General features: G+C 40.0%; 4 protein-coding genes across 4 annotated transcripts; all 4 read left to right on the forward strand.

Annotated features, from left to right (window-relative positions):
• On the forward strand, window positions 1-5,262 carry LOC103434995 (protein BIIDXI). The gene is made up of 3 exons (XM_008373381.4): window positions 1-244; window positions 3,125-3,622; window positions 4,501-5,262. The coding sequence occupies exons 1-3, from the start codon at window positions 157-159 to the stop codon at window positions 5,097-5,099; spliced, it is 1,185 nt and encodes a 394-aa protein (XP_008371603.1). The 5' UTR covers window positions 1-156; the 3' UTR covers window positions 5,100-5,262.
• A 1,194-nt stretch (window positions 5,263-6,456) lies between these two features.
• On the forward strand, window positions 6,457-10,986 carry LOC103434993 (la-related protein 6A-like). The gene is made up of 11 exons (XM_008373379.4): window positions 6,457-6,829; window positions 7,418-7,499; window positions 8,625-8,719; window positions 8,811-8,882; window positions 8,974-9,050; window positions 9,141-9,225; window positions 9,448-9,495; window positions 9,622-9,687; window positions 9,776-9,919; window positions 10,053-10,146; window positions 10,563-10,986. Exons 1-11 carry the CDS (start codon window positions 6,593-6,595, stop codon window positions 10,688-10,690), a joined length of 1,128 nt encoding a protein of 375 aa, XP_008371601.2. The 5' UTR covers window positions 6,457-6,592; the 3' UTR covers window positions 10,691-10,986.
• A 625-nt stretch (window positions 10,987-11,611) lies between these two features.
• Window positions 11,612-15,718, forward strand: LOC103408893 (phospho-N-acetylmuramoyl-pentapeptide-transferase homolog). Its single transcript, XM_029103082.2, has 8 exons — window positions 11,612-12,027; window positions 12,185-12,250; window positions 12,795-13,012; window positions 13,476-13,926; window positions 14,049-14,113; window positions 14,596-14,786; window positions 15,012-15,220; window positions 15,343-15,718. Exons 1-8 carry the CDS (start codon window positions 11,866-11,868, stop codon window positions 15,523-15,525), a joined length of 1,545 nt encoding a protein of 514 aa, XP_028958915.1. The 5' UTR covers window positions 11,612-11,865; the 3' UTR covers window positions 15,526-15,718.
• A 1,057-nt stretch (window positions 15,719-16,775) lies between these two features.
• On the forward strand, window positions 16,776-19,230 carry LOC103434992 (small ribosomal subunit protein uS11x). The gene is made up of 6 exons (XM_008373377.4): window positions 16,776-16,967; window positions 17,760-17,879; window positions 17,976-18,021; window positions 18,280-18,365; window positions 18,544-18,673; window positions 18,926-19,230. Exons 1-6 carry the CDS (start codon window positions 16,965-16,967, stop codon window positions 18,991-18,993), a joined length of 453 nt encoding a protein of 150 aa, XP_008371599.1. The 5' UTR covers window positions 16,776-16,964; the 3' UTR covers window positions 18,994-19,230.
• Window positions 19,231-27,900: the final 8,670 nt, after the last annotated feature.

The following is a 27,900-nucleotide window of genomic DNA, read 5'->3' on the forward strand; positions in this document are numbered from 1 at the left end:
AATAAAATAAAGTCGGTTGAAGTCGAATCTTTTGGATAAAAGGACTCCCCTCTTTCCTCTGTCACTGTAAACTCCCCTCTTTCCTCTGTCACTGTAAACCTCACTAAACGCATTGCACATAGAGAGAGAGAGAGAGAGTGAGTTTGGGCGGAAAAGATGGGTCGGAGCTCCACATTACACAAATGGGTCTTACCGACGCTGCTTCTTCTCGGTCATTTGGCTGCTGAAATTTCAGCAGATGACGGTACGTTTTCTGGGTTCTCTCTGTTTCTCACTTTCTCTCTTGAATGTTTGGAACCATTTTGCAGTTTTTTGTTTAAAATTACTTTATATTTTGTTGTTTTTTGCTCATTTATTCCAACTCCTGAGATCTAATGACTGCTTATATTAGTATTATTTAGGCTATTAACTTTCATGGGTTCGTATTTTCATTTGCAATTATGTGGTTCATTTGGACATGAATATGCATTTGGTTTAGCTAATGACTGTTTAGTTAGCTAATTACCACCGTTGTTTGAAACTTTGAGACCCTATTTCACATTTTTCGGAAGCTATTGTAATCCTAACTCATTCTTCCGGACTCTCGTCCACCTAAATCACTTTTAACTTTCACATATTATAACCTACTTAATGTAACTCCCCTAATTTTTAACCTCAATTTTCTCAGTTTCTTCAAGCTTTTTCAAATTTCAATTCTCCATTTAAATGTGGTAATGTTTTTTTTTTTTTTTTTTTGTATTATTTTATTTTTGAGTACGCTGGATTTGGTAATTTACTAGGAAGATAGCTATTTTGGTTAATTCGGAGTTCTGTTCGTGGATTTTGCATCAAAACCGAAGAAGATTGGGTAAATTAGTAAAATTACTCGCAGGATAGTTATTTGCTCTACAGCTAAGTTTTGCTTTTACCCTTTTTTACAGTCCCGCAGTGGGTGGAAATGTTTAAATTAAAGGTTTTAAAAGGCGTTAGGCGTTAATCGGACTCTGTGTTAGGGCTTAGCTTATAGGCAGGGCTTAGGCGGGTTCTTATACGGATTAGGCGGATTTAAGTAAATATGTTATATTTCATGTAAATAAGTGTGTTTATACTTAAAATATATATAATAAATCATAAAATAGAAAGATATATATGTTATGAAGTATTGAAACATAAACAAGCATATAATTTGTGTTTATTTTAGTATTCAACAAATTTCTTATAATTTATTAAAAAATATAATATAAAATAAAAGTTATCTATTTTTTCTTCAAGTGGGTCGCAGTCAGTCAAGCGTCTAGACGTTTGACTAGGCCAGACAGTCTAGGCGCACGTGACGTTTGACTAGGCCAGACAGTCTAGGCGCACGTCTAAGCGAAGTTAATGCAGTGTTAGGTGGAGATTTTTAGAACCGAAATAACCTAAGTAACCCTGGCGCCAAATTTCTGGCACGTTTTCCCCCTACCTAATCAAGAGGACAAAGGCCCTTTACGGAAAGGTCACCGACCCTATAAACAATGTATAGCTGTCCTTTCGGATCACCACCCCAAATGGTGTTTGGTAGTGTCCGTAAAAATAAGGTCCTTTTGTAGGGTCCACGCGTTCAACTCAGAGATTTTTCCTTTCTCTCCACATTTTTTTACCGTTTTTTTTTCTTTCTTTCTTATAAGTAGATATTTTAAATTACTTATAACTAATTGGCAAAGAGGGTGGAAGCCGAATGCTTGTGCACGGGGTCGAATCTAACTGACTTAACTTACGTCTATTTGCGGTTGGAAGAAAAGATAATATTATTGTGGGCTTCCCAACATTTGAGACCCATGAATGGATAAGGCTATCCAGAGGATTTGCTCAGTGTCCCAAAGAGATTGGAATTTGGATAGATCTTCTGCCTTCTCTGGTGAATTGGGAAGTTGTAGCGGCACAAAATTGAAGACAAAAGAGCTGAAAATAAAAACATCAATTTATTCCAGAAAACATTTTAAATATTTTTGGAATTGAAAACAACACCTTGAGACTGACATTTTTCTGATTTTTCTCAACTTGCGATATTATTAATTTCACAAAGGGAAAAAATATCGCTAGCCGACACAATTTTGTCTTGGAGTGGGCAGGGTCCTCGGTGTCATGTCGTGATAGAACAAAATCCGACTGTTTTGTTGAATTTTTGTTTCACATTTGAGATCTGGAAAGACCAATTTTTGACCGTGGAATCGTAAACTGATGGGCCATGCGGTAGGTAACGACAATTGAGAAGAGGTTAATGGGGAGTAGGAATTCCTCGTCAAAATGTATTTGGTAAATATTTAAAAATAACTTATTTTTACAGTTTTGGTTGAAAAAAAGCTGAAAACGTAAAGTAATAAAAATGAACTTATTTTCACAGCATAAGATAAACAGTTTTTTTTCTTTTCAAAGTATAGCAATACCAAACTAGTCCTAAATTTGTTCGTTTTGGTTTATACAATTGAAATGACTAAATGATTTTATTTTAATTAATTTTATAGAGATCATCTTTACAATATGTTTTATAATTTAAATAAATGATTCCGATCATAAGTACGAATTTTATGATTAAGCCACAAAATTTTGTGAGTTGTGATTTCTCCTCAATCCGTGAGGAGGGGAGTCATTATTATAATAATTAAAGGCATTTGCCCTTTTCTTTTTAACAAAGCGGTCCGCATTTTTTGATGTGGGAGAAAAGGCCGAGGCAAAAGAATTTCAGCCTCTTCTAGGACCATGAGTTGGCTTTAGGACAATGACATACTTGGCTTTTTTAGGTTAACCTAAGATTAATGTGGTAAAACACTTCTTGATATTTCTCTTTTGTATCGGTTTGGGGAAGGGAAGGTTATCAATTTAGAAGTTCGATTTCTTATGTAAAAAGCACTTCCGCGTACTTCTTTTAGCTTACAATTAAATTTTTTTTTATAAAATTTGACACTTGAAATGCATCCTGAGATCTCCAGAAAGCACCAAAAAATGTATTTAGAATTGAGATTTGCTTTGGTTATAATGATTTCTATCGAACGTAGTAACGTAAATTTTATTTCGTTCGAATAAAATGTTAGCGTCAATTGCTTTGGTTAAGGAATGTGGCCTGAATGAGTAACCTACGTTTCTAAACCAATGTCGTTTATTGCAGGGCCGGTGCCAAACGGAGATTTTGAACTGACCCCATCAGGCGGCTTTTCAAACGACGGTGCTGTGGACGGGCCCGCCGGGATCCCCAGCTGGAAAGCAAACGGCACCGTCGAGCTTGTCGAATCCGGGCAGAAACAGGGTGGGATGATCCTCATCGTACCGCAAGGTAGACACGCGGTGAGGCTCGGAAACGACGCCGAAATAAGCCAGCAAGTGAAGGTGGAGAAAGGGTCGATATACTCGGTGACTTTCAGCGCGGCCCGCACGTGCGCACAGCTGGAGTCGCTGAACGTGTCCGTGCCACCTGCGTCGCAGACGATAGACCTTCAGACCTTGTACAACGTGCAGGGGTGGGACCCCTACGCGTGGGCCTTCGAGGCGGAGGAGGATGATGCGATGTTGGTCTTCAGGAATCCCGGCATGGAGGATGACCCCACTTGTGGGCCCATCATTGATGACGTTGCTATGAAGAAACTCTTTACCCCTGATAGGCCCAAAGGTAAAATTCTTTCTTTCGAATAAATTTTTCATTATGATCGGAACATGATACATTACGTGTTTTTATATAAGTGGTTAAAAATTATATTTTTTAAATTATTAACTTTATAACACACACATTCCATCATTTATATAGTGATATATGATATATCATTCCGTGTTCCGATTACATTGAAAAATCCCTCCTTTATTCCTCAACCCTATTGGCCCATTAACTTAAAGGTTAAAAAGTAGAAAACTTTGTACACGTGGCCAAAAATGATATGAAGCTTTTAGAACTTAGGATCCACTATTATGTGGGGGATGGGATTGTCCCATGACATTCAAAAGTCGTGATCCAAAACTTTGTCTTCGATGACAAATCCAATATTATTTTCTTGTCAAATAAGTGAGGATGGGATTCAATTTCAAAAGTTGATGCAACGGTAGATGTTACTGTGACAAATTGGTATTGTTTTAAATCAGTCATAAAATTGTCGTGACTTTGAACTTTAATAGATGCCTTACCTATTCTTGTTGTATACCAAACTCTTTTTTTTTTTCTTTCTCTCAATCACATTATTAATCATGTGCTGGATAGAGCTGATATACGACAAGAGATAAATAAGGACTTGTTTATAAGTGTTTTTAAAAGGCAAGTGAATTTTGAAAAAATACTTAAGGTGCTTTTTAGCGTTTTTTCCAAGAAATACTTCAAGTGTTTTTTAAATCCAAAAACATTTTCTTTAAAACTGTTTTAAAGATGTTAAATTTTGTGTTGAACTGACATATGAAAGAAGATTAACCTTTATCTTGATTGGACTATAAATTTTTGTTGTTTTGCAAAGTCTAGCAATCCCAGAGTACCAACTTTCTCACCATTTGCCATATTTTGTGCAGACAACGCAGTGATCAATGGTGATTTTGAGGAAGGTCCATGGATGTTTCCAAACATCTCACTCGGAGTCCTGCTCCCAACCAACCTCGACGAAGAAACTTCTTCCTTACCCGGTTGGATCGTCGAGTCCAACCGGGCTGTTAGGTACATAGACTCGTACCATTACGCAGTGCCACAAGGCAAACGGGCCATTGAATTGGTATCTGGAAAAGAAGGCATCATATCTCAAATGGTTGAAACTTCACCAAACAAGCCCTACACCTTGACCTTCTCATTAGGCCATGCTAATGACAAATGCAAGCAGCCTCTCGGCATCATGGCATTCGCCGGAGACCAGGCGCAAAACGTCCATTACACACCGAATTCCAACAGCACGTTCCAAACCGCCGGCGTGAATTTCACGGCCAAGGCTGAGAGGACAAGGATTGCATTCTACAGTGTGTATTACAACACCAGGACTGATGACATGAGCTCACTCTGTGGGCCTGTGGTGGATGATGTCCGGGTTTGGTTTTCCGGGTCATGGAGAAATGGGCTCGGTGGGTCGGGCCGGGTGGCACTTGGGCTTGCTTTCTGGGCTTTTGTGTGGGTTTTGGTTTAGTAAGGGTTAGGGTTTCCTAGGGAAGTTGATCATATGTAATGTTTTGGTTTTAGTACGTCTAGCATGGGATTTGTTGCAAACAATGGTCCCAAGTACTAAGTTGTATGTGGGCTTTTACTATATGGTTTTTATATGAATGAGAAATGTGTTCTCCTTGATCCAATTTTCATAATTTCAATCGCATAGCCTTATAATTTTAAATGAATTTTAACGAAAAGCTTCCGGTACTGTTCATTTTAACGAAAAACCATATTTTTACACTAAAAAGTTAATCTTGATACTATTTACTTTACTTTTTATTTTGTCTTTATTGTTAAAACTTAAAGTTTTCAAACTATTTTCATTCGTTTTCCTTAATTTCAATGGTAGAACACTTCCGCTGCTCTTATGGTTCTTACCATCTCCAGTCCATATCGAGACATAAGTTCAATATAAGAATGTATGTGTACTATTGGGTCGATATCTTCCTTAAAGAAGCTCATAGATTGGTTTTTTAAAATACAAATCGTATGTGATCATCACGTAGTTTGATGCTAAACTACCAAAATGTTTGACAAAGTACAAGATAATTAACAAAATGACATGTAAGCTTCATCTTACTCTTGGAAATAAAAATTCATAAATTTGCCACACAAGCTATTGAATATAATGGTCCCTACTAACCCATTTCGCCGGTTCACCTCACACAAGTTAAGTGTCGAATTTTTTGGTCCTTAAGCTCTGGACACTAAGAGGGCGTTTGTTTGCCCTCACTAAGTGGGACTGGATTGGACTGGACTAGCTGTTAGTCCAATACCGTGTTTGTTCTATGTTGGGACTAACATTAATAAAACTAAATGGGACTAGCATGGACAAAACCCTTCACTAAGAGGTCTTAGCGAGACCCCCCAATAACCATGGGACTAGCTAAGACTATCCTCTCTCGTCCTTGTCATGCTCAACAACCACTCCCGATAGACTCCTCGTCATCTTCGGTCACCTAGATCATAATAAAATATTAATAATTTATATATTAAATAATATAATATTAGAATTTGTTATTATCTAACTTCTTAGTCTAACACTACACCAAACGCTTTACTAAGTTAGTCCAACTTAGTCCAGTCTAAGCCAGTCCAGCTTAGTCCTTGAAGCTAATCCAGTCCGAGATAGTCCGGCGTAACAAACGCCCCTAAGGTTCATAGAGGATCCAAATTCTGAAGAAAATTTATCATTGGATTGCCAACATTTGACCTGGATAAAATTGACAAAATGGAACTACAAGTGCTATTTTTGCAATTTACAAAATTGAAGAACAAAGGAGGGACCGAAATGAAGGCAATGCCCTAATCACACGTCATGCGTATCACTTGGGGTTGGGCCTATATAAAGGTGGAAAGGGGAAGAAAACAGAATTAGGAGAAGAAAGAGCGGGGGCCTGTCCTCGCATTTGAAACCTTTGAAAGGTTCGCTCCCTCCTCTCTCTTCTCCCCTCCTCTTTCTGCATTCCACAAATGGAAGGCGAAGAGGGGCCCACCGTCACCACTCCCGCCGACACCACCCCCACCGTCATCACATGCGGCATCGACGCCCCCCCACCATCTCCGCCGCACGGTTCTGATATCTCACCCGTTGGATCTCCCGGTCGCGCCTCCTCTGAGATTCAACCACAGCCGTCGGATGATGACCCTGATCAATCGTCTGGGACTGGCGGTCTCTCTGAGGATCTCAAACAGAAGATTATTAAGCAGGCAAGGATCCCTCTCTCTCTCTCTCTCTCTCTCTCTCTCTATATATATATATATAGAATGAATTTGATTTGGAGCTGATAATTTGATATTGTATAGACCTAGCAATATGTGTTGTATATGAACCCTAGAGCCACATTTATCATTCTTTCAGTAGCTCTACGATTGTTGGAATTATGTTCTTGATTCCTTCTTGCTTTGGTCTAAATTGAAGGAACAAGTAAAAAATTGGTAAAATAAATGCAAAAATTGTTCATAGATACGATGATTTCCGCAATGCATACGCATGGGATAAGTGAATTTGAATCGAATGCGTATCTGGAACCACATTTTGAAGCCACATTAGTATAGACCATAATGTACTAATTTCTGTGCCCACTTTGTTAACCGCTAAACTGAATTTTAGCTGCCCTGAAGTCCAAATTTTAACTCGCATTGAGCTTTAACCAAACAGCGGGGTTAAGAAAGTGTTTGAGTAAACGTAGAGGGAGAAAGAAAACGAAGTATTCTCAATTGACATTGTAAATGTTGCTATTACTAATTTTAAGTTCCCATGCGAGGTTTGTTTTTCAATTCTTTGTGGATTTGCAGGTGGAATATTATTTCAGCGATGAAAACTTGCCCGCTGACAAGTATATGTTGAGTATGATTAAAAAGAACAAAGAAGGTTATGGTGAGTGGTTACCGTTATTGTTTGATTTAAATGTTGTTTTAATGGTTTGATGCATTTTGTACCGACTGAAACTTGCATAGTTTTTCATCTGATTTGATAACTGCCAACTTTAGTAAATATCTTTCCCATGTTGTACCCCGAATGGCTTCTTATTTCTTCTTCTGTGATTGATGCAGTGGTAATTTTTTCAAAGACGAATGCAGGAAAAGTCATGTTAAACAAAATCTTATTGTATCATGCTATAGCTGTCTATGAACTTTGCCCACCCGCTGGTTTAATCACTTGACCCACGTAATGGGCTAATAAAACTTTGCGCGGGCTTACTTTTTTTCCAAGTGTTTTATTAGACTAACTACTCCTTAAATAAAATAAGATAAAGGTCTGTGAAGAAACTCTTCCTCAATCATCCAAAGTAGAATTAATCTCATGCAGATTCCTCCATTTGGACTTACCTCCAGTTCATGTGGCTGGATGTGGATCTAAACCAATATATTCCAAGGTGTTTTATTTGTCATTTTCTACATGCTTTATGGGTGCTGAAAGTTTATAGTGTTAATTATGTTTGTGTTAATAAAATCTGGCATTAGTAGAGTAGAGAAGACGAAGGTGATGAACAAAGCAGGTACTTCTGACAGCTTGCCTTGCCTGGGTGTTTTCCTGGTGCAGCCAAATTTGGTTGTGCCGAGCATCTGGGGTTGGCGTTGAATGACGATGCAACTGATTGCTGACTGATTCCTTCTCTATTCATTAAATTCTATTGCTAAAGCAGTTTTCAGAATTAGAAACATTTTTTTCATTCTCTTGGTTATTCTTGTTTCTAATTTGGTGATTTATCACTTCTGAGAAAGGGGGTGATTGCTTTTCTAGTGGCAGGAATATGAGAACTGCCCTATTATTTTTTCGACTTCGTTATCTCCTTCCTCTGCTTGTGTATGTGAGTATATTAACCACTAGCTGCAAATCCGTGTGGCACTGAAATTTTTTTATACATCAAATTGCTTCTTCTGTGGTGGTAAAAAATCTTAGTTGTAAGTTGTAACAAATTGAAAAATTATTAAGTAGTCTCCTTTTCTTCACCCTGTTATGTTAACAGTTTTCAATAACTATTGGCATATCTTTTTGCAGTTCCAATTTCAGTTATTGCTTCTTTTAGAAAAATGAAAAAGCTCATCCAAAACAATTCGTCAATAGCAGCTGCATTGAGGGAGTCTTCCCTCCTTGTAATGTTCTTATTTTGTTCTCTTTAAAAAAATTAAGTGCAAGTTGAATCACGAATATGCTAAAAGATAGGCATAAATCTCCTTCTTGTAGGTTGTGAGTTCGAATGGGAAGAAGGTGAAACGGATTCATCCCCTTCCATTAACTGAAAACAAAGATCCAAAGGTATCCTTTCGAACTTGATTTTTTTTTTTTTGTTCTTAATTTTTATGTATTATTTTTGGAAAACTTCAAGCATCTAATTTCTGCATTATAGTGCACTGTCTTGGTAGAGAACCTACCTGAGGATCATTCAGTGGAGAACCTTAAGAGTATACTTGGTGAAGCTGGAAAGTATGTTCTTTTCCTTCTTCTTTTTTTTCCCATGATGTGACATTACTGTTCTCTACAATTTTGATTATAGCATGGCTTTCAATTTTCCAGAATAAAAGATTTGTACATACTCAACCCACATGCAATAGAAGTGTCTACAAAAGGCGGCAAGGCTAAGAAGCTGATTAGTAATAAGGTATGGTTTCTAAATTTTATGTGCATGATTGTACATGCTAATTATCCGAATCTGGTGATTTAGAGGGATCGGTTACTGAGATACACTTTCCATGATCGGGATTTTTGTGGTTGGTGAAAGTCTTCTGTTCTTTGTGGTCTGAGGCAAACGCTGTGGTCCTTCTGAAGACAATTTTGAGATAATCCGGCAGCCTTTTGTAATGTGTCTTGTTTTTTGTCGCAGTTGCATGCCCTTGTGAAGTATGATACCGTGGAGGCTGCTGACAAAGCTGTAAGTGTTTGTTCTTTCCAACGGTATAATCATCAACATCAACATCAACATCATTTTTCATAGGGCTCTCTATAGCTCGGATAATCAATCCTTGGCTTACAGTTTTTTCCTGGTAATTTGTGTCAGGTCACTACTTTAAATAATGAGGAGGATTGGAGAAATGGCATGCGGGTGAAGCTTCTAAAACAAGTGGTATTTGATTCTGTCTTTTTTCCTTTTTCTTTTTTCTATCTTCACTTTTGGCTACAAGAAGAGTTAATGTTGGTATTATTCACATCAGGGGAAGTATGGACAGAGAAAACAACCCTGGAAGGGTTTCGAATCTGAGAAGAGTAGCGGCAACAGAAGTAATGATCAAACAGGAGACGAGGAGTACCATACTGTAAGTGTGAAACATAATGATGCACGGACAATTGATGAAGAGGTAAGCGGTGGTTATGCTCATGAGCAATTGGTGTTATTTTTGTTGGAGTCCTTGATGGATCCAGTTCCATACAAGTGTTTCATTACACTCGACTGGTTTTTAAGTTTTGACCTTTTTGCTTCTGCCATTCTAGGATGGAGAGCGAGTTCCCAAGGAGAAAACTGGGCATAGAGGTCGAAATAGGGGGCAGTCAGGAAGGCAAAAATACCGTGGGACCAATGGATTTGGTACGTTGATGAACTAATATTTTGAATAGATTCCTTTCCTTCATAGACTCTATTCACTTAGCCTAGTTTGGTGTTAAGGTGATTCTGAAAAAAACTGTTATAAAAAAAAGCTGGGAGCTTTTTTGTGTTTGGTAAACATTCAGCTTCAGTTTTTTTTCACAGTTTTGGGTGAAAAAAAAGCTAAAAACATGAAGCTACAAAACCCAGCTTTGAAAAACCGGCTTGTTTTCACATCTGTGTACATAAAAGTTTACAAAACATTATAATATTGTTTTTTTTTTTTCAAAAGCATTTTTACAAAAAAGTTTACCAAACACTCTGCTGCTTTATTTCACAGTACAGCAAAAGCAGCTTTTTTTTCTTCAAAATACTGCAATATCAAACCAGCCCTTAATATAACCAAAATGTTTCCCCAGGTCATGGAACTACTACGGCCAATCACGGCATTGAACCTTGGAAGCCACCACCCGGCCCAAGGATGCCTGACGGAACCAGGGGATTCACATTGGGGCGAGGGCGGACTCTGAGCACAGCCCAGAGTTAGCGACTGGGTTGATCACCAGACCTATAGTGATTTTGTGTTTCAGAACGTTTGCGTATGTATTGGACTGAGATCTGGTAGATCGGTGATGCGTCTACTCATGCCGGCGGACTTATGTGAATATTCATCTATCAACCGTTATCCGAATTTCTGTTGGGTGTTATAGCCCAGGTGCGGAATGCAGTTTGATAGACGAGTCTCTTGTTACTTATTTTTTAAACCATGATACGACGTTGTACATTGTACAATATTTTCTTGGATCAATCCAAGAATTAAAAACAGATGATTTCCTATTTGAAGAGACGGATTTAAACTCGAACGTAAGACGGATAAATTGTTTAATCAACTAACTTAATCAACGTTTGTTATATCAAAAAATTATTTAGCATGTCATATTCGATCGAAATATTTAGTTGGTCAACGGGTAAATTAGGTAAAACCTAACACTAGTAAGCTTTGGGGTTGTCAACCAACGAGTAGCAAACGTGTTCGATTTTCATTTCTTCACGACAAAAAGCACCTGAAATAAAAGGATCAGGATCCTCTCCTCTCCTGAGCTAAGCCTAAGGGTGAGGATTCTCTTGACCAAGTTCATCGGACTGTTAAAATTTTATTCAATGGTTACAATTATTATAATTTTTAGAGGGATTTCCTGTTTGTAGCTGTTGGATAAAATTCCAATGACCCGATAGACTTGGTCAGGAGGATCCTCACCCTTAGCTCAGGAGAGGATCCTGATCCGAAATATAAAAAACATTCCCAAATCAGCAGATCCTCTTTCAGGAGAAAATTTTTATTGTGATCGGAACACGAAGGGTACACTATTTATTTGGGAAATTTTATTTTTTAAGTTATTAACTTTTTAATACACATATCTCACTATTTGTATAATAATATGTGATGCATCATCTGTGTATTGACCCCACCAAACCAATCCATAGTCCATGTGTGGAAAGGCCGTCTCTCTCTCACGCGCAGAAACTCGATCCGGGGCGAGAATTTCAAAGTTTCCTCTTTCGCATTCCCTCCGGCCGTCCTTTCTTATTTTTTTAATTTTTTTGCGGTATAAAAAGCTTCAAAACTCGAATATCCAATTCTCTTCGTCCTCTCCAGTTTTTAATGGACTCACCATCCTCTCCGAGATCTGAATCTTCATCTCCTTCTTCTTCCGCTGAGACATGACGTCATCATCATCTTGTTCTCTCACTCTCCTCCGGCACCTCTCTCCTCTCCAACTCTCTCGCTCCCGCCACTGCTCCCCCTCGCTCTGCACCGCCATTCTCCGCCGATCCGTTTCGGCCTTTTCGTTCGGGAGCTCCGGTGTCCGATACGATCTTCAGGTTTGTTTTCTGGTATCGCCGATTCGTTTCGTAATTTCCGTTTGGTTGCCGAGAAAGTCATCTGTGATGGAATTCGAAAGCCACTCGTAGACTCTTTTCTTTCTTCTGTGAAATGCTTGTTCTGATGTGTGCTGATTTGATATATCATCAATTTCAGTTGATTCGGCGGAGAAATGGGCGCCAATTCCGATACAATTCTGTTGATTTCGGGTCTTTTGATTCGGTAAGCCTCATAGCTCTTGTTCAAAATGATGGTTGTTTATCTGTTTGGTATTTGTATTTTGACTAGATTTCGGTGTTGATAACAATTTGAAGTTATAGTTTTTTTTTTGGTCAATATTTGAAGTTATAGTTTACATTTGTTTTGGAATCAACTATCAGTGTTTCGTGCTTTTCGGATGCTCGTTGAATAAATTCTCTGTTCTAATCGAAACATACTTTGACTATTCGAATACAAAAAATGCCGATTTTCCGCATACACATTAGCTCCTCGCTTTACTGTTTTAGGAAATTAGGAAAAACATCCGGACAACTATATGAAAACACTTAAAAGAACTCAATTTGAGAGAAATAATCGCGCATCTACATACATGTCATGTTCTAATTCATTCTTAGTTCGAAATCTCTTTTGGTGCCCTCCTCTCATTGCAAAGTGGGCAGGGAGCTTTTCTTAAATATTGGGTTTGAAGTGTTTTTTCTTTTTGTTGTAAAGGTGAAATGTTATCAATTGCTTATGCATATGAAAAGCATTTTTTGTTTCCCTTTAGGAAGCAGCTGATATAGCACCACTTGATGATTGGGGGGGCGGCCATGAAGACTCTACAGGGTACATAATGTATTCCAGCGGTGAAGATAGTGATGGAGAGTTCGTAGTAACTCCCGTAGCTGATATTGATTTGCCTGCCATCACTGTATCAACTGATGATGCTATGACTGTCACTGCTCATCGGCTTGCAATGCTTGGAAGGCAGCGTAGGAAACACAGGCAAGTATGCCATCTGATTAATTACTCACTGTTCATAGACTTGAAGAAGTACAGATTCTAACATATTGACTGCACCCTACGGTATATCAATGTTGCTCGAGAAAAACTCAAACTTCAGTTTTTTATGATCACCATGTGTTTTGATAGATTTTGACAAGTGATATATAAAATTTTACAAAAAACAAACATATAGAATGAAAGCCATGGTATTTTAAAGTTGTTGAGAAAATGGTGTTTGCAATTTACACAAGGTTTTTGAGTGTGTTGCGAGACACTATGTGGCTTTTTTCTACTAGTTATTCAAAAGTTTAGAATTCATTGGACATTTAGAGACTGGTCCAAAATTTCCACTACAATGAGAAGTCATTATCTGTTATTTGACGGGAACCTATTCACGTGCTTAAACTAGTGATATATGTGCGTCTTTCTTAGTCTGATTGTCCTTTACACTCTACATTTGCAGGGTTAGACATGGAGTATTACTCAATATGGGACTGATACTGTTCTTAGTGGTGTTACTTTTATATGTGGATTCGTGTGCATGGAGGATTGTTAGACTACCTTTGGCCCCATTTCACTTGACCTGCCCTTTTTTTGTATCAGCCGTTTTAGCTTCATGCGCAGGATATGTTTGTGTTCCCCTACTCTATGTTTTGAAGATTCGTCAAATTATCAGAAAAGAAGGGCCTGCTAGGCACTCCTTAAAGAAAAGAACTCCCACGATGGGTGGATTATTTTTTATACCAATTGGTGTAATTGTTGCAAAATTTATTGCCGGGTTTTCTTCTGTTGAAGTTTCTGGAGCAGCTGCAGCAACTCTTGCGTTTGCTGCAATTGGTCTGCTTGATGATATCTTAAGCCTCGTCAAGAGACATAACACTGGTTTATCTGCATGGACAAAAATTATTTTGGAGGTGAATTGACTATTGAATGTTCCTTTCGCAAACTTTATGTGTGGATTTCTGGTTAATCTAAGAGTTGATTTTTAAGTTCTATTAATCTTTTTAGCAATATTTAAGTTATGCTTATTTTGCAGGTAGCTGTTGGGACCTGGTTTTCGTATTGGTTGCATACTGCAAATATATCATCACCCTATGGCATGTATATCTTCTTCTAACTATTTTTCTGATGGTAACTCACATTTCTGTTCTTACAATGTTGAGTTTAGAAGAAAATATCAAACTTGTGTTTGGTTCTTATTTATCAGTCTACCACAAAAAGGGTCTCTTGCAATTTTCTTTCTTTTTTGGTTGTTTTTGTTGTACTGTTAAAACTTCCTGTTCTCAATGGGTCGTATATTTGTAGCTAATTCTGAATAAAGATTTTCCTGAAGACCCATCGGTACCTCTTCTCTTCCATAATTATCCATTTTAGATTGCTGGAATATGTTCAACAGGTACTGTATGATAATCTTAACTGTAAAAGTTGAAACCGAGATTGATAGCATACACACTAAATTTAACTTGCTGATAGTGGGACATTTTGTTTTTGGATTGGCTGCTTGGCTGCTTGGCTGCTTCTATGTAATAAATGCTTTACTCATGGTGCTTCTACTCAAGTTGATCTTTAATTTCTGAATGCAGGAAACTGTTGGTTCCTTTACCTGCACTAGGGCTTGTGTTCCTGGGAAAATGTTATTTAATGTTGGCTTCATTCTGTTTCGTTTCTATGGGAAATGGGGTTAACTTAACAGATGGTCTTGATGGTCTGGCTGGAGGGTCTGCTGCATTGGCTTTTGCAGGAATGTCGATCGCAGTGCTTCCAATTTGTTCTGGTCAGTGTAGTTGTCATTGTTATGTCCTTTTTATGCTGCACGCAATAGAATTATGCTGCTTTTGAGTTCACACTTCACATAAAGAATCTAAAGGCATGTTGCACCTCCAGTAGCACAATCCCACCAAGGAGTTGGATTTTTAACTTGGGGTTGTCAATGATAAAGAAAAACATGTCTCTTCTGCATACTTTTTTGGTACTAATTATTTATTTTCATATGAAACAGACCTTGCTATATTTGGAGCATCAATGGCAGGAGCTTGTGTCGGTTTTCTTTTGCACAACCGATACAAGGCATCTGTATTCATGGGTGATACCGGATCCCTGGCACTCGGTGGAGGGTTAGCTGCAATGGCTTGTTGCACGGGGATGTTCTTCCCCTTATTTATTTCATCTGGAGTCTTTGTCATGGAAGCCTCATCAGTTATTTTGCAGGTTTGCTACCCATGACATTCAACATATAGCGTGTCTCTGATTTTGTTTCGAGCAAATAGACACGTTTCACTTTCATAGTTGGTTTCAGTTTCACTGTGAACTGATAGTTGATGTACTTTTAGGTATTATACTTCAAGACAACCAAGCGTTTACACGGAGCTGGGCGCCGTCTCTTCCGAATGGCACCCTTCCATCACCACCTTGAACTATGTGGATTAAAAGAACCAGTCATTGTTGCTGGTGCTTACGTTATATCGTCCACACTGGCGTTGTGTGCTGGTTATCTCGGCCTCGTTTCTGCATAGCATTTGAACGTTGTTACCATTCTTTGTAGCTAGGATTTCCTAAAATTATCGTTTATATGTTTGTTTCTAATGTTTATTCTGTAATTGTTGAGGTTGCTGAGAAAATAGAGTTCATATGTACAATTCAAACTTGTATTTGTATGCCAAACTTTGCTAACGAAAGTGAGAGTATAAAATGGGCCGTGCTTATCTATATAGCCCACTTAAGTTGGACTCTCCTGTTTTGGACTTTCAACTTTATCGCAAGTTACGGAATACAAATGTGGACATTGAACATTTTGATTTGAATCGTTTATTTTGTAAGTCATGTATTATCGTACAAATTTTACTAAAAGCTGAAATCGTTTATGCATTTGCTAGTGCATTGAGCATTTTTGGTTGTTTTGTACAACACTATATGTCAATTTTCTGGTTGTGCCAAAAAGAACTTATAACACTATTCGATTTAGTCGAATTTTTTAAAAGATGATTTGTGAATGAGGACCTGAACATGTAAGTTTCAAATCATAAAAATTGTTGGAGGATCAAACGAGTGGTTAGCACGTATCTACTAGTGTGTGTGTTTTTTTTTAACAAACGATATTATCTAGCTAGTTTTTTTTTTTAGCAAGAAAAGAAATTATATTAAAGAAAAGCCCCGAGAACACCCAAGACCTCTAGTGTCAAATAAAAGGATGTTCCTAGCTTGAGAAGGAACAAATCCATCCCAAACATACGTATTATTGATTCCTTGCTTGAGGAGGATCCTCTACGGATCTTGTTTGTGAGGATCCTGGGAATCCTCAAATTGTGTCCGTTCATCGTACATTGTGCGACCAGTTTTTGTCAGGTTCTATTCATATTTAATTTTAAATAAATGTATTTAAAATGATTTCTGGCCATACAATGTACAATGAACGAACTCAATTTGAGGATCCTCAATGGTTCTAATTCTCGAAGGCAGTGCACACTTTCTTAAGACTGCATCCAAATCGTGTTCATTCATCGTACATCTTGCAACCAGTTTTCGTCAGGTACTATTCATATTTAATTTTAAATAAGGGTATTTAAAATAATTTATTGTCACACAATGTACGGTGAATAGACACTTTCTTAAGACCGCATCAGTGTCAAAACCAGAGCATCCCCAATAAATCTTTAGTGCTTCCGCCATGGTGACAATATTAGACCCCAAATTATAGGGGTAGCGAGCCATTAGGAAAAGTAAAATCCAAAAATAAAGGTGCGTAAATCACAATATTCAATAAATCAAGGGATATTTCCGCAAATTCCAAAGTCTTTACTCGCGTCACACAGAACCCTAGTTTGTTCTCGGGTATAAAATGAAAGCGCCCACACAAGCCCTCATCCTTCTCACTGCTTAGGGTTTTTCCAGTCGGCCAAAGCAACCAGCAGACTCCTCCAAACCCTACCCCCCCAATTCTCCCCGTTTCGCAGCCATGGTAAGCAAATCTCAAACCCAATCTCTCTCTCTCTCAAGTATTTCGTCTCCGATTTCATCTGCCTCTGTTCAGAATTCAATCTGTGAGCTTTGGTGCTGTGTATAAATCCCCAGTCTTCCATTTTTCTGTAGCTATGCTTCAGATCAAGAACCCTAGATCTTCGTTTTGTGCAGATTGGGTTTTTTATTTGCGTTTCGATTTCCGAATGCTTAACAATTGGTGCAAATGGAAAATGGTTATCTGTTTTTTTTCGGTTCTTGTTCTGAATTTGATAAACTTGTTACTGTCTTCGTCGTAACGAAACCCTTTGTGATTAAGTTAGATGCAAGGTTAACATACCCAATTTAAATGTTTAATTGGTGGGTTATAATGCCGATAATGAGGTGTTTTAATTAGGTTGTAGTCAATTTGTGAGCTTGGTTTGATTTGGGATTGTATCTGTTAGTTGTATGTATATACTAATCAAGGTCTGACGTGAGAAGTTCATTTTTTGTTGATAGGAATGAAAGTAATGTATCAACATCAAAACTTGTCGATTCTGCTTTGATTGTTTTATGTTTCAGTTTTGAAAATATTGTTTTTTGGAGTGGATGGTTCAAATGTTTGTTTTTCAGTCGGATGAAATTTGCGCTAAAGACAGGACTTCAATTCGATGAGTGGGTCTAAATCTAATGATTTGCTCTGCATTGAATATTTAGTCATTTTTGTTTGTGGGTTACATGTTTGTAGTGTATTTTTGTTGGCGCTAGCTCTTCCTGTTTTGACATTTTCTTGTTTTGATGTGTTCTACAGTCGAAGAAGAAGGTTAGGGAGCCTAAGGAAGACAATGTTACCCTTGGTCCCATTCTCAAGGATGGAGAACATGCCTTTGGCGTTGCACACATTTATGCGTCATTCAATGACACATTCATTGTAAGTAAATTTATCCGTTTCTAGGCGTGTTATGCATAATTAATTCATTCTGTCTATGTTTCTGGTTCTAATGATGATTCCTTGTTTATGTTTCAGCACGTAACTGATCTGTCAGGAAGGGAAACCCTTGTGCGTATCACTGGTAAGGAAATTCTCTCTTCTAGGATTAAGATCAGCTAGATAGACTTTTCTATTTCAGACACCATGGCATCATGTGGTGGTTTCGTTTAGTGAACACTTTGGTATATTTACAAGTTTTATTTCAAAGAATGTGTTGTAGATAATCTTTTAGAATAATCGTAATTGAAGCGAGATGAATTTAGCCACCTGTTTATTGAGATGTTTTGTTATGAATAGTGATCTGTTGTGTTTCATAAAGTATTCATATCTTTCAATGCAGGTGGTATGAAGGTTAAGGCTGACAGGGATGAGTCTTCCCCATATGCTGCTATGCTTGCAGCACAAGATGTTGCACAGAGATGCAAGGTCTTGATCTATTTTCAGTACACTTTGTCTATTATTCTTTGTATTCTTGAAGTGATTGTATTTCTTGTCAAAGGTCATCTGGGCCATTTTGTTGGATCGTTCCCATTGTCACAGCTCCTTGTTTTATGATTTTTTTTCTTCTGCTACCATTTAATGCGCTTAACTTTGACGAATGCAGGAATTGGGCATTACTGCACTTCATATTAAGCTTCGTGCTACTGGCGGCAATAAAACTAAAACACCTGGTCCAGGTGCTCAGTCTGCCCTCCGTGCTCTTGCTCGTTCTGGAATGAGAATTGGTCGTATAGGTAAGCCCTTAATTTCTTAAAGAATGTTGTCATATTGTCCAAAAATGCGAGTTTTGTCTCTGCTGTTCATGTTCTCATAATCGGCCAATCTGTATTTGCAATTGAATTTGCAAGTTGTCTGTCGTGGTACAAGTTTCTAAGATTATTCTGTAAAAGTTAAGCAGCATTGCTTATATACAGTTTTTGATTTTCTTCCTGCAACTGTCTATCTGAGTACGGAACGCTGACCATTCGTTTTATATCGTTTTTCAGAGGATGTGACTCCAATACCTACCGATAGCACCCGTAGAAAGGGTGGCAGGAGAGGAAGGAGGCTGTAAGCTTGCCCCTGTTATCTGGTCAGAACTGCTTGTCACGGTGGTCGCCGTGCCTCGGTTGGATTATGTTACTCCGAAATAGGCGCTGTTGCTTTCTGTTTCGAAACTATGTAGCTTTTGACTTAAGTTTCTTCAAAAGATTTATTTTCAATTAATTCGGAAAGAGTTTTGCGACTCTTGAAGTTTTGTTTTGTTATCTACTATGCTATTGTGGTCTGCAACGAAGTATCTTTTGGTCTATTTCATTTTAGGGTTAATCTCTGTTTATTACTCTCATGTTTCGTGGTTTTCAACGTTTAGTACATCAAGTTTTTTTAGTTCCAGAGTCATACCTAAAGTGTTAATTTTAGGACAATCTCATACATCCGTTAGTCAAACCGTTAACTCTCCAGTTAATTGATTTAGACAATGATTGGGCGTCATGTGTTATTAAATAATTAATTATATAAAGTAAAAAAAAAGCCATCCCTTCTCCTTCGGCCCCCAACCCAGAAGAAAAAGAAAACCCAGTCCCGCCCCCAACCCAGAAGAAGGAAAAAAAAAAAACCCAGTCCTGTACCCAACCCAGAAGAAGGAAAAAACAAAAACAAAATAAAAAACCTAGTTCCGCACCCAATCCAGAAGAAGGAAAAAAAAAAAAAAAAAAACACAAACCCAGTTCGTCCTTCCCTCCTCTCATACATCTGTTAGTCAAACTGTTAACTCTCCAGTTAACTGATTTGGACAATGACTGAGTGCCACGTGTCATTAAAAAAATATTAAAAAAATTAATTAAATAAAAATTAAAAAAAAAAACCACATCCCTTCTCCCCCCCCAACCTAGAAGAAAAAGGGAAAAAAAAAAACACCCAGTCCCACACCTAACCCAGAAGATAAAAAAAACAAAAACAAAATAAAAAACCCAGTCCTGCACCCAACCCAGAAGAAGAAGAAAAAAACAAAAAAACAAAAAAAAAAACCCAGTCCCACACCCAACCCAGAAGAAGAATAAGGAAAAAAAAAACCACCCAACCCAGAAGAAGAAGAAGAAGAAGGCAAAAAAAAAAACATAAACCTAGTTCGTTCTCCCCCCTCCCCCCACCCAGAAGAAGTAGAAGAAGAAGGGAAAAAAAAACAAAAACAAAAAAACGAAACCCAGTTCGTCATTTCCCCCGTCCCCCCAACCCAACACCAGTTCCATCCCCAACCAATAAGAAGAAGAAGAAGAAGAAGAAGAAGAAGGAAAAAAAAAAGATCAGAGATCGAAAACCAAACCCAGTTGAGAATTTCAAATATTTGATCAGGAACAAATAGGACCACTTCTAGAATTGGGGAAAGAAAAGAAAACCCAGATAACAATTACCTGAGAAGAAGGGGAACTGAGGTCACAACGGCCGGGGGGGGGGGGGGGAGACTTGGCAGACGGATTGTAAAAGAGGACGGAGGAGAGAAGGAAGGGAAAGGGTGTGGGTTGCATAATAGAGAAGGGAGGGAAAGGGTGGGGGGGGGATGAGGAAGGGAGAGGGTGCGCCAGGGGGGGAGGTAGAATATGGGGAAGCTTTTAGGTTTTTTTTATTTTTATTTTTTTATATATTTATAATTTTTTTTTTTAATTTCCACGTGGACCTTTAATGACATGTGGCGTCCAGTCATTGTCTAAATGAGCGCCACGTCATTAGTTAACTGGAGAGTTAACGGTTTGACTAACGAATGTATGAGACTGTCTCAAAATTTACACTTTAGGTATGACTCTGGGACGAAAAAAAGTTGATGTACTAAATGTTGAAAACCACGAAATATGAGAGTAGTAAACAGAGATTAACCCTTCATTTTACTTGCTTGCAGTTGTTGATCCAATCTTTGTGGATGCAAATTTCTTCCTCCTTGATCTTGGACAATTTTGCACCTACAAAACAATTAACACCTTAGGTTAAGGCCAAGAGCCTCACGCGCCCACGATGAATGGGGGGCTCTGGCCGAAGAACATCCGATGCCAAAGTTAGAATTTAGAGAGAAAGAGTGTTTAGAGAATTTTGAGATTTTTGCCAAAGTGTTGGAATTGATTTTTTGGTGAGAATAGGTGCCTATTTATAGAGTTAGGCCTTGCCCAATTTTGAATAAAAGTAACCAGCCACTAAAGGTTTTTTGTGGGGTTCAATTTCATGTTTAATTAGCCAATTTATTGGCTAATTAAATATGAAAAGAATAAATGGGTGATTATAAAAATGAATGACTATTTTAATAAGGAAAATGGGAAAGGTGAGGATGGGAATGGTGGTGGCCGGTTTTGACTATCAATTTGGGTGATTTTATTGACTATTAAGGATGATTTTAGGAGATATGGTAGGTATATATTATTTAGCTAATTGATTAGCTAAATAATGAAATAGAAAATACTAGGTTTTGGGAAATACCTTATAGAAAGGATTTGATGAAAGAGGTTTTTAATTGTTACCTTTTTTGGGCACTTTTGACTTGATTGAAAGATAATTTCCTGCTGCTTGCGCGTAGGAATCCCGGTATGCCTCAAGGGTATTTTTGTCCTCTTTTGTCCAAAAGTCCACGTGTCGCCTAGTGAATATTTTTGGCTCCACAAATGCCCCCACACCTGTTGGGCTGCTCGTAAGAAAGGGCAGCAGGTGTAGAGATCTTCTTGCTTCAGGAAACGTAGGATTGCTTCCTATTTTGATGTTGATTCTCTCTTTAATTGGAAATTAGGTCCTTCTAGGAAAGAGAAATAAACTTCTCTCAAAGCTTATTTAAGTCCACCTTAAGTGGGTTATTAAATCAACTTTGGAGAGCCATTTATTATACCCCACAAGAGAGAGAAAGTTAGAGGATATTTGTTCCCCATTCTCTAGCAATCTTCTACATCTTGCCTGTGCAAAGGACCGTCTTTCGTTGATTTCTTCGTTTTCTCCATGCCGCACCGATGTAAGAAAAATTTAATTTTTCTTGCCTTCTTCTTGGATAGTGCTATTGCGGGGCAGCCGTCAGGGTGGTGCAGCACGTCGGCTGGCAGGGGCTAGGAGTTGGCTCGGCATGGGCCGATGAGATGTCGTGGCAGGGACCACTACTTGGGCAGCTTGGCTTGGCTTGAGCTAAGGGCAGCTTGTGCGGTTGGGGTCGCGGATTGTGGCATTGGGGCGCAGTGCTAGGCGAGCTGCATGGCTCATGTCCTTTGGGCTCTTGGACCTGACTCGGGCCAGGCTGGCGATTGAGAGAAATGAGGAGATTGTGGGTCTCATGGACTGCTGGAATGTTGGGTTGAGCTCCCCTGCTGAGTACCATGAATGTCGTTGGCTGCTTAGTCCTCTTCGCTGAGAGAAAAGTAGGCTGCTCCTGAAAGAGGAGGTGAATAGGATCAAGGCGGATGCATTGGCTCGTCCAATCACGGTTGTGGATCTTGCTGTAAGTGTAGGTGGGAAAATGAATCTTCCCTGCCTGTTCAAGAGATGCCGATTGAGAAAAAAACCAAAGACTTCTTTCGCTCGCGCGGGTTCGCCGACTGCCTCCAGGCTTGTGATTGACTTGACTTTTTCCAAGGGGACGAAAAATGAGGCTGCTAGGTCTGAGCATGTGGCGCCTGCCATGTCAAGAATGGCTAGTACGATTGCTGATAGGATTGTTCGGCATAAAGGTCATGTCATGCCCCTAGTGCTGAATGTTGTATCAAGACGTCTGTTGGGAGCAAAGTCCGGTTCACCTTTGGAGATAAGGTGGACTCTGCTGCTAAAGTGGAGCCAATGCCCATTCCTTATGCTGCTGAGACTGATTCGCTTGCTGGGAATGAGGAGACTGCTCGTGTAGGCAGCTGTGAGAAATCCACTAAGCCTGCTTCTGGGGAGGCTGCTGAGATTGGTCCCTAAGAAGGGCGCAGTCTTCTTTTGAAGTGCCGGAGTGATCAGTTGTTGTAAGCATGCAGTCGAGCCAAGTTGTGATTACTTGTGAATTCCTCATTGAAAAACGAGTGAAACGAACGAGAACTTAGCTGTAAGGTAAGAACTGCATAACAACTAGATAGTCCTCGACTTGTAAGGTGGTGCCCGTCGAGCTTCTTGAGTCTTCGGGCTTTGATGTAGTGGGAGGTCACACATGGTACTTCTTCAGATTGTAGGCGCTCCACTACTTTTCGATCTTTTTATTGTTCCATGCTAGTGGGGCTATAATTACTCTTGCCGCCTATTCTGCTGAGCTTGTACGGACCTTCCCAGATGAGATCCATCTTTTTGGATGTTTCGGCCTGCTTATTGCCTTGAGGATATCTCGGCATGGACATATGCTGCTTGATGCCATATTTTTTGAAGAACTTCGCCAAATCTTTGCCCACGAATTGCAGGCCGTTGTTGGTGACGATGGATTAAGGGATGCCAAATCGGTAAATGATGTTCCTCCATATGAAGCGCTCTATGTCCGTCTGAATCGTGGTCGTCATGGGCTCTGCTTCCACCTATTTGGTGAAGTAGTCGGTTGCCACCAACCACGGCTGCTCGCGAGCCTTTGTAGTTGGATGCGCTGTTGACATGCAAATGCCAGAAATCTGCATTGAGGGAATAGGTGCAGCTAAAGTGTGCTCGACTGCTTTCGGGGCATCATTGGGCTACTCTGTTACGTTGTCAAGGCTAGACGTGAAGGCGCGGTAGGAGGTAATGCTCAACTGTTGGTACATGTTGCTCTTATGTAGAATCTTCTGGGACGACGAGGACAAAATTTGCTTCTGAGTGTTCCTTCCAATGTTCTTCTGCCATTGGTGTGTCTTTTAGGCTGAGTTGTTATGTTCGTTAGAAAACTTTGCATCCGCTAAAGTCTACTCCTTTATCGTCGTACGTTTGGATTCGGCAGAATGGTGCATCATGATGATGACTGCGTGCGTTTGAAGGTAAAACTTGAGCTTTTAGGTTACAACAACTATCGCCAAGATTAGATGTTGAATTTCTGATAACATCAATGATAGCTTTTAAACTGTGGAATACAACTGATAGCATCGAGGAAAGCTTTTAAACTGTGGAATATAGGTAGTCGGGCCCCCAGCTCTTCTCGTATGATGGTAGAGCTTATTGCTACTTTAGATACCGTCAAACATGCGAATAAGTCCTCCGCTGCTTCTAGGGAGGTGATGTCGAGTACTTCTTCAAATCCTTGAATGTGCATTGGCGAGCCTCATCCCAAAGTGCATGCTTCTCTGCCAAAGCAAAAGAGTCTGCCAGAGTTAAATCTTCTTTCATGATCAATTTTCCGAATAGCGGGTGGTCTGCTGGAAGTCCTTTTTGGAAGGTTGCTCTAGCTATCGAGTCGTTGCATCCGACTATTTTTGCCTTCTCTACTTTGAATCTTCTCACATAGTTGCGAAGCGACTCCTTTGGGTTCTTCTTGACGTCGAACAAATGGTCAGAATTCTTTTTGATCGAGCGATATGATGAATATTCTTTGGTGAAAACCAAAGAAAGTTCGTAGAAATTCTGGATGGATTGTGGCGGCAGGGTGTAGAACCAATCTTGCGCCTCGCCTTGTAGAGTAGTGGCGAATATCTTGCACATGAGATCATCGTTGTTTCGATAAAGGATCATTGCGCTTCGGTAGCGCTTTATGTGTCTCTCCGGGTCTTCATCCCCTTTGAAAGATGTGAAATGTGGCATGCTGAACTCTCGTGGAGGCTCTGCCTGCTCGATCTCGTCCGTGAAGGGTGACCTGCTTATGTTGGTCATGTTCCGTCGAAGTGCCTCGTCGGTGACCTCGTTGCGTTGGAAATCATGCAATCGCTTGGTCAAGAGTCTCTCTACTTCTTCCTGAATTTGCCTTTGTTGGGGTAGCTGAGCTCTCGGCTGCCCCCAGCCATGACTTGCTGGTCTAGGCTGCTCTTCCATGTGTTTAGCTCGTTTATGCCGCGGATGCAGTGCATGTGGTGCGTTCTTAGCTGGCGAGCGAGTTCTTCGCAGGCTGCTGGTTGAACTTGAGCGGGATTGAGTGACTGCTTCTCTCCGTCCGTCGTGTTACCTACTCTGATGTGAGGTGGAGGATGCTCCTTGTGGGCTTAGCCGCGAATGGACACTTTGTCCGGAAGGTTGCTTATATTGACTATCTGAGTATGACCCCAACCGTGAATGTATGATCATCCGTGGGCCTAGTCGAGAGTGCATGCTCCTCCGCGCACTAAGACGGGAATGTACACTGCCTAAACGTTCGGCTTGTGGCTGGTCGAGTGGCTGCTTGCCGGGACGCTGCTGGAAAGGTCTGTCTGCCCTTGTCCTACTTCGGGATACCTCGTCCGGGGCACGTTGGATCCCAATGCGTTGCAAAAGTTGATTCACCAAGGTTGTCTGTTGTGCAAGGGCGCTCGTCAACTCTATGACTTGTCGAGACAAGTGTTGTTCGCCATTTGGATTGGAAGAGCTTGGAAGGAATGCGCCTCCTTGGGCAGTGGAAGGGTGGTAGACTCCGGGCGCGAGATTTGAGTTGGGAAATGTCAAATCCACAAAAAATGTGGTGAGAATACCCCCGGCTCGATGGTAGGTCCGAATGGTTGAAATAGTCTTAGGCCGACTTGGGCTGCTTGGAAAGCAACGGAAGCAGGCTGGGCCGTGAGAGTGGGCTGCTAGACTGGAGCTGGCTGGACCACAGAAGTGGGCTGCTCATCGGGAGCAGGCTGGGTCATGAGAGTAGGCTGTTCGGCAAGAGTAGGTTGGGCCGTGAGAGTGGGCTGCTCGACGGGAGCAGGCTGGGCCACGGGAGTGGGCTGCTCGACGAAAGCAGGCTGGACCACGGGAGTGGGCTGCTCGTCGGGAGTAGGCTGGGTCACGAGAGCAGGCTGCTTAGCAGGAGCAGACTGGGCCACGGGAGTGGGCTGCTCGATGGAAGCAGGCTGGACCACGGTAGTGGGCTGCTCGTCGGGAGCAGGCTGGGTCACGAAAGCTGGCTGCTTGGCAGGAGCAGGCTGGGCCGCGAGAGCAGGTTGCTTGGCGGGAGCAGGCTGGGCCACTAGAGCAGGTTGCTTGGAGGGAGCAGGCTGCTTAGTATGTGATGCATGCAAATGCGAGGCTTGGGCTCGGACGCATGCAAGCTTGGATGGCACGGCTTGGGCTGTGGCCTTGGTGCCGTGAGCCTTGGATGGCACAGTTCGGGCCCTGGTGAAGGCACCGCGGACCTCGCCACGGGTGGCTACCGAGGTAGCCACCGTGGTGGTTCCCGTGGTGGAAACTCGTGGTGGTGGCGCTGTTCCACTTATTGTCGCATTTAGCCTCACGGATCTCCGCAATCTCATTTATTGAACATTAGAATTTTCACTTGTGGAATTTTCTAAATTTCTAGCCATTATATTTTGCTTATACGTTTTATCAAAGAACCTTTGCAAGTAAAAAATTCTAATAATAAGAACGTATGAAAAATATTCAAATGGACTAGAAAATAAAGAAAAAACCTTTTGTGTGAGAGTCTTCTACGAGTATGAATTTCAACTCTCAATGAAAGCACCAATTTGTGGATGCAAATTTCTTCCTCCTTGATCTTGGACAATTTTGCACCTACAAAACAATTAACACCTTAGGTTAAGGCCAAGAGCCTCACGCGCCCACGATGAATGGGGGGCTTTGGCCGAAGAACCTCGGATGCCAAAGTTAGAATTTAGAGAGAGTGTGTTTAGAGAATTTTGGGATTTTTGCCAAAGTGTTGGAATTGATTTTTTGGTGAGAATAAGTGCCTATTTATAGTGTTAGGCCTTGCCCAATTTTGAATAAAAGTAACCAGCCACTAAAGGTTTTTTGTGGGGTTCAATTTCATGTTATTGGCTAATTAAATATGAAAAGAATAAATGGGTGGTTATAAAAATGAAAGACTATTTTAATAAGGAAAATGGGAAAGGTGAGGATGGGAATGGTGGTGGCCGGCTTTGACTATCAATTTGGGTGATTTTATTGACTATTAAGGATGATTTTAGGAGATATGGTAGGTATATATTATTTAGCTAATTGATTAGCTAAATAATGAAATAGAAAATACTAGGTTTTGGGAAATACCTTATAGAAAGGATTTGATGAAAGAGGTTTTTAATTGTTACCTTTTTTGGGCACTTTTGACTTGATTGAAAGATAATTTCCTGCTGCTTGCGCGTAGGAATCCCGGTATGCCTCAAGGGTATTTTTGTCCTCTTTTGTCCAAAAGTCCACGTGTCGCCTAGTGAATATTTTTGGCTCCACAATCTCCCTCTGCATTGGTACCCCCTTTATGGTATTTAGATGATTTTCTCCCTCCTTGCACTGAAATTGCATATTATAGAACCAAGCTCATTTTATTTTCGTGCAAGTAAGGTTCTATAATTTTCCATGGGCTACATTTATTAAGTAATTAAGAATATGAATGATGGCATACGATTAATAATTCGGGCACGTAAAGGTCTACTTCTATATGACTCTTGTGCGAAAATTTGGATTGGTATCGGTTTTGTTTGATAAATTGAAAAATTGGATCGGTTTCGATTTGGTTTGATAAACCAAAAAATTTGATCGGACTTGGCTTGTTAGGTCAAACGATTTAGGCTCAGTCAATTCTAGTCCATCTTCACTGCCTACAAAAAATAACTAGAAGTTTTACGAGCTGAAAATCAACAAATGAGGAAATTACATGAGTATAAACAAACTCATTGAAAACCTATATGAATTCTTAACCCTTTTCTTTGTTAGGAAATTGCTCTCCTGATGTGTTTTCAATTTGGGTCCATTTTCGATTCAATTCAATACCCATTTGATCACTAGGTTCCATAACATATAATGCATGTTGAAATTTAGATTTTGAGGCAACTAATATCAATGTTAACCATGATATACCCAGTTGGTGGGTTTTGAATATAAAGGTTGGGGGTAAGGCTTCGATGGTCGTAGGTTGAGCTTGGAGGTGGCGGGGACTTGATATGTCCCCGTTTTTGTTTTTCAATGTGAATTT

This window comes from Malus domestica, chromosome 05 (genome assembly GCF_042453785.1).
Source record: "Malus domestica chromosome 05, GDT2T_hap1".
Lineage (NCBI taxonomy): Eukaryota > Viridiplantae > Streptophyta > Magnoliopsida > Rosales > Rosaceae > Malus > Malus domestica.

Excerpts from the sequence above, each read along its gene's own strand:
- LOC103434995 (XM_008373381.4), top strand. The coding sequence starts at position 157 with ATGGGTCGGAGCTCCACATTACACAAATGGGTCTTACCGACGCTGCTT. Across the intron at positions 245-3,124 it reads TGAAATTTCAGCAGATGACG|GGCCGGTGCCAAACGGAGAT; the intron begins GTACGTTTTCTG and ends CGTTTATTGCAG. Across the intron at positions 3,623-4,500 it reads TACCCCTGATAGGCCCAAAG|ACAACGCAGTGATCAATGGT; the intron begins GTAAAATTCTTT and ends TATTTTGTGCAG.
- LOC103434993 (XM_008373379.4), top strand. The coding sequence starts at position 6,593 with ATGGAAGGCGAAGAGGGGCCCACCGTCACCACTCCCGCCGACACCACC. Across the intron at positions 7,500-8,624 it reads AAAGAACAAAGAAGGTTATG|TTCCAATTTCAGTTATTGCT; the intron begins GTGAGTGGTTAC and ends ATCTTTTTGCAG. Across the intron at positions 10,147-10,562 it reads CCGTGGGACCAATGGATTTG|GTCATGGAACTACTACGGCC; the intron begins GTACGTTGATGA and ends ATGTTTCCCCAG.
- LOC103408893 (XM_029103082.2), top strand. The coding sequence starts at position 11,866 with ATGACGTCATCATCATCTTGTTCTCTCACTCTCCTCCGGCACCTCTCT. Across the intron at positions 12,028-12,184 it reads GTGTCCGATACGATCTTCAG|TTGATTCGGCGGAGAAATGG; the intron begins GTTTGTTTTCTG and ends CATCAATTTCAG. Across the intron at positions 14,114-14,595 it reads ATATCATCACCCTATGGCAT|GAAACTGTTGGTTCCTTTAC; the intron begins GTATATCTTCTT and ends TTCTGAATGCAG.
- LOC103434992 (XM_008373377.4), top strand. Across the intron at positions 18,366-18,543 it reads ATGTTGCACAGAGATGCAAG|GAATTGGGCATTACTGCACT; the intron begins GTCTTGATCTAT and ends TGACGAATGCAG. Across the intron at positions 18,674-18,925 it reads AATGAGAATTGGTCGTATAG|AGGATGTGACTCCAATACCT; the intron begins GTAAGCCCTTAA and ends ATCGTTTTTCAG.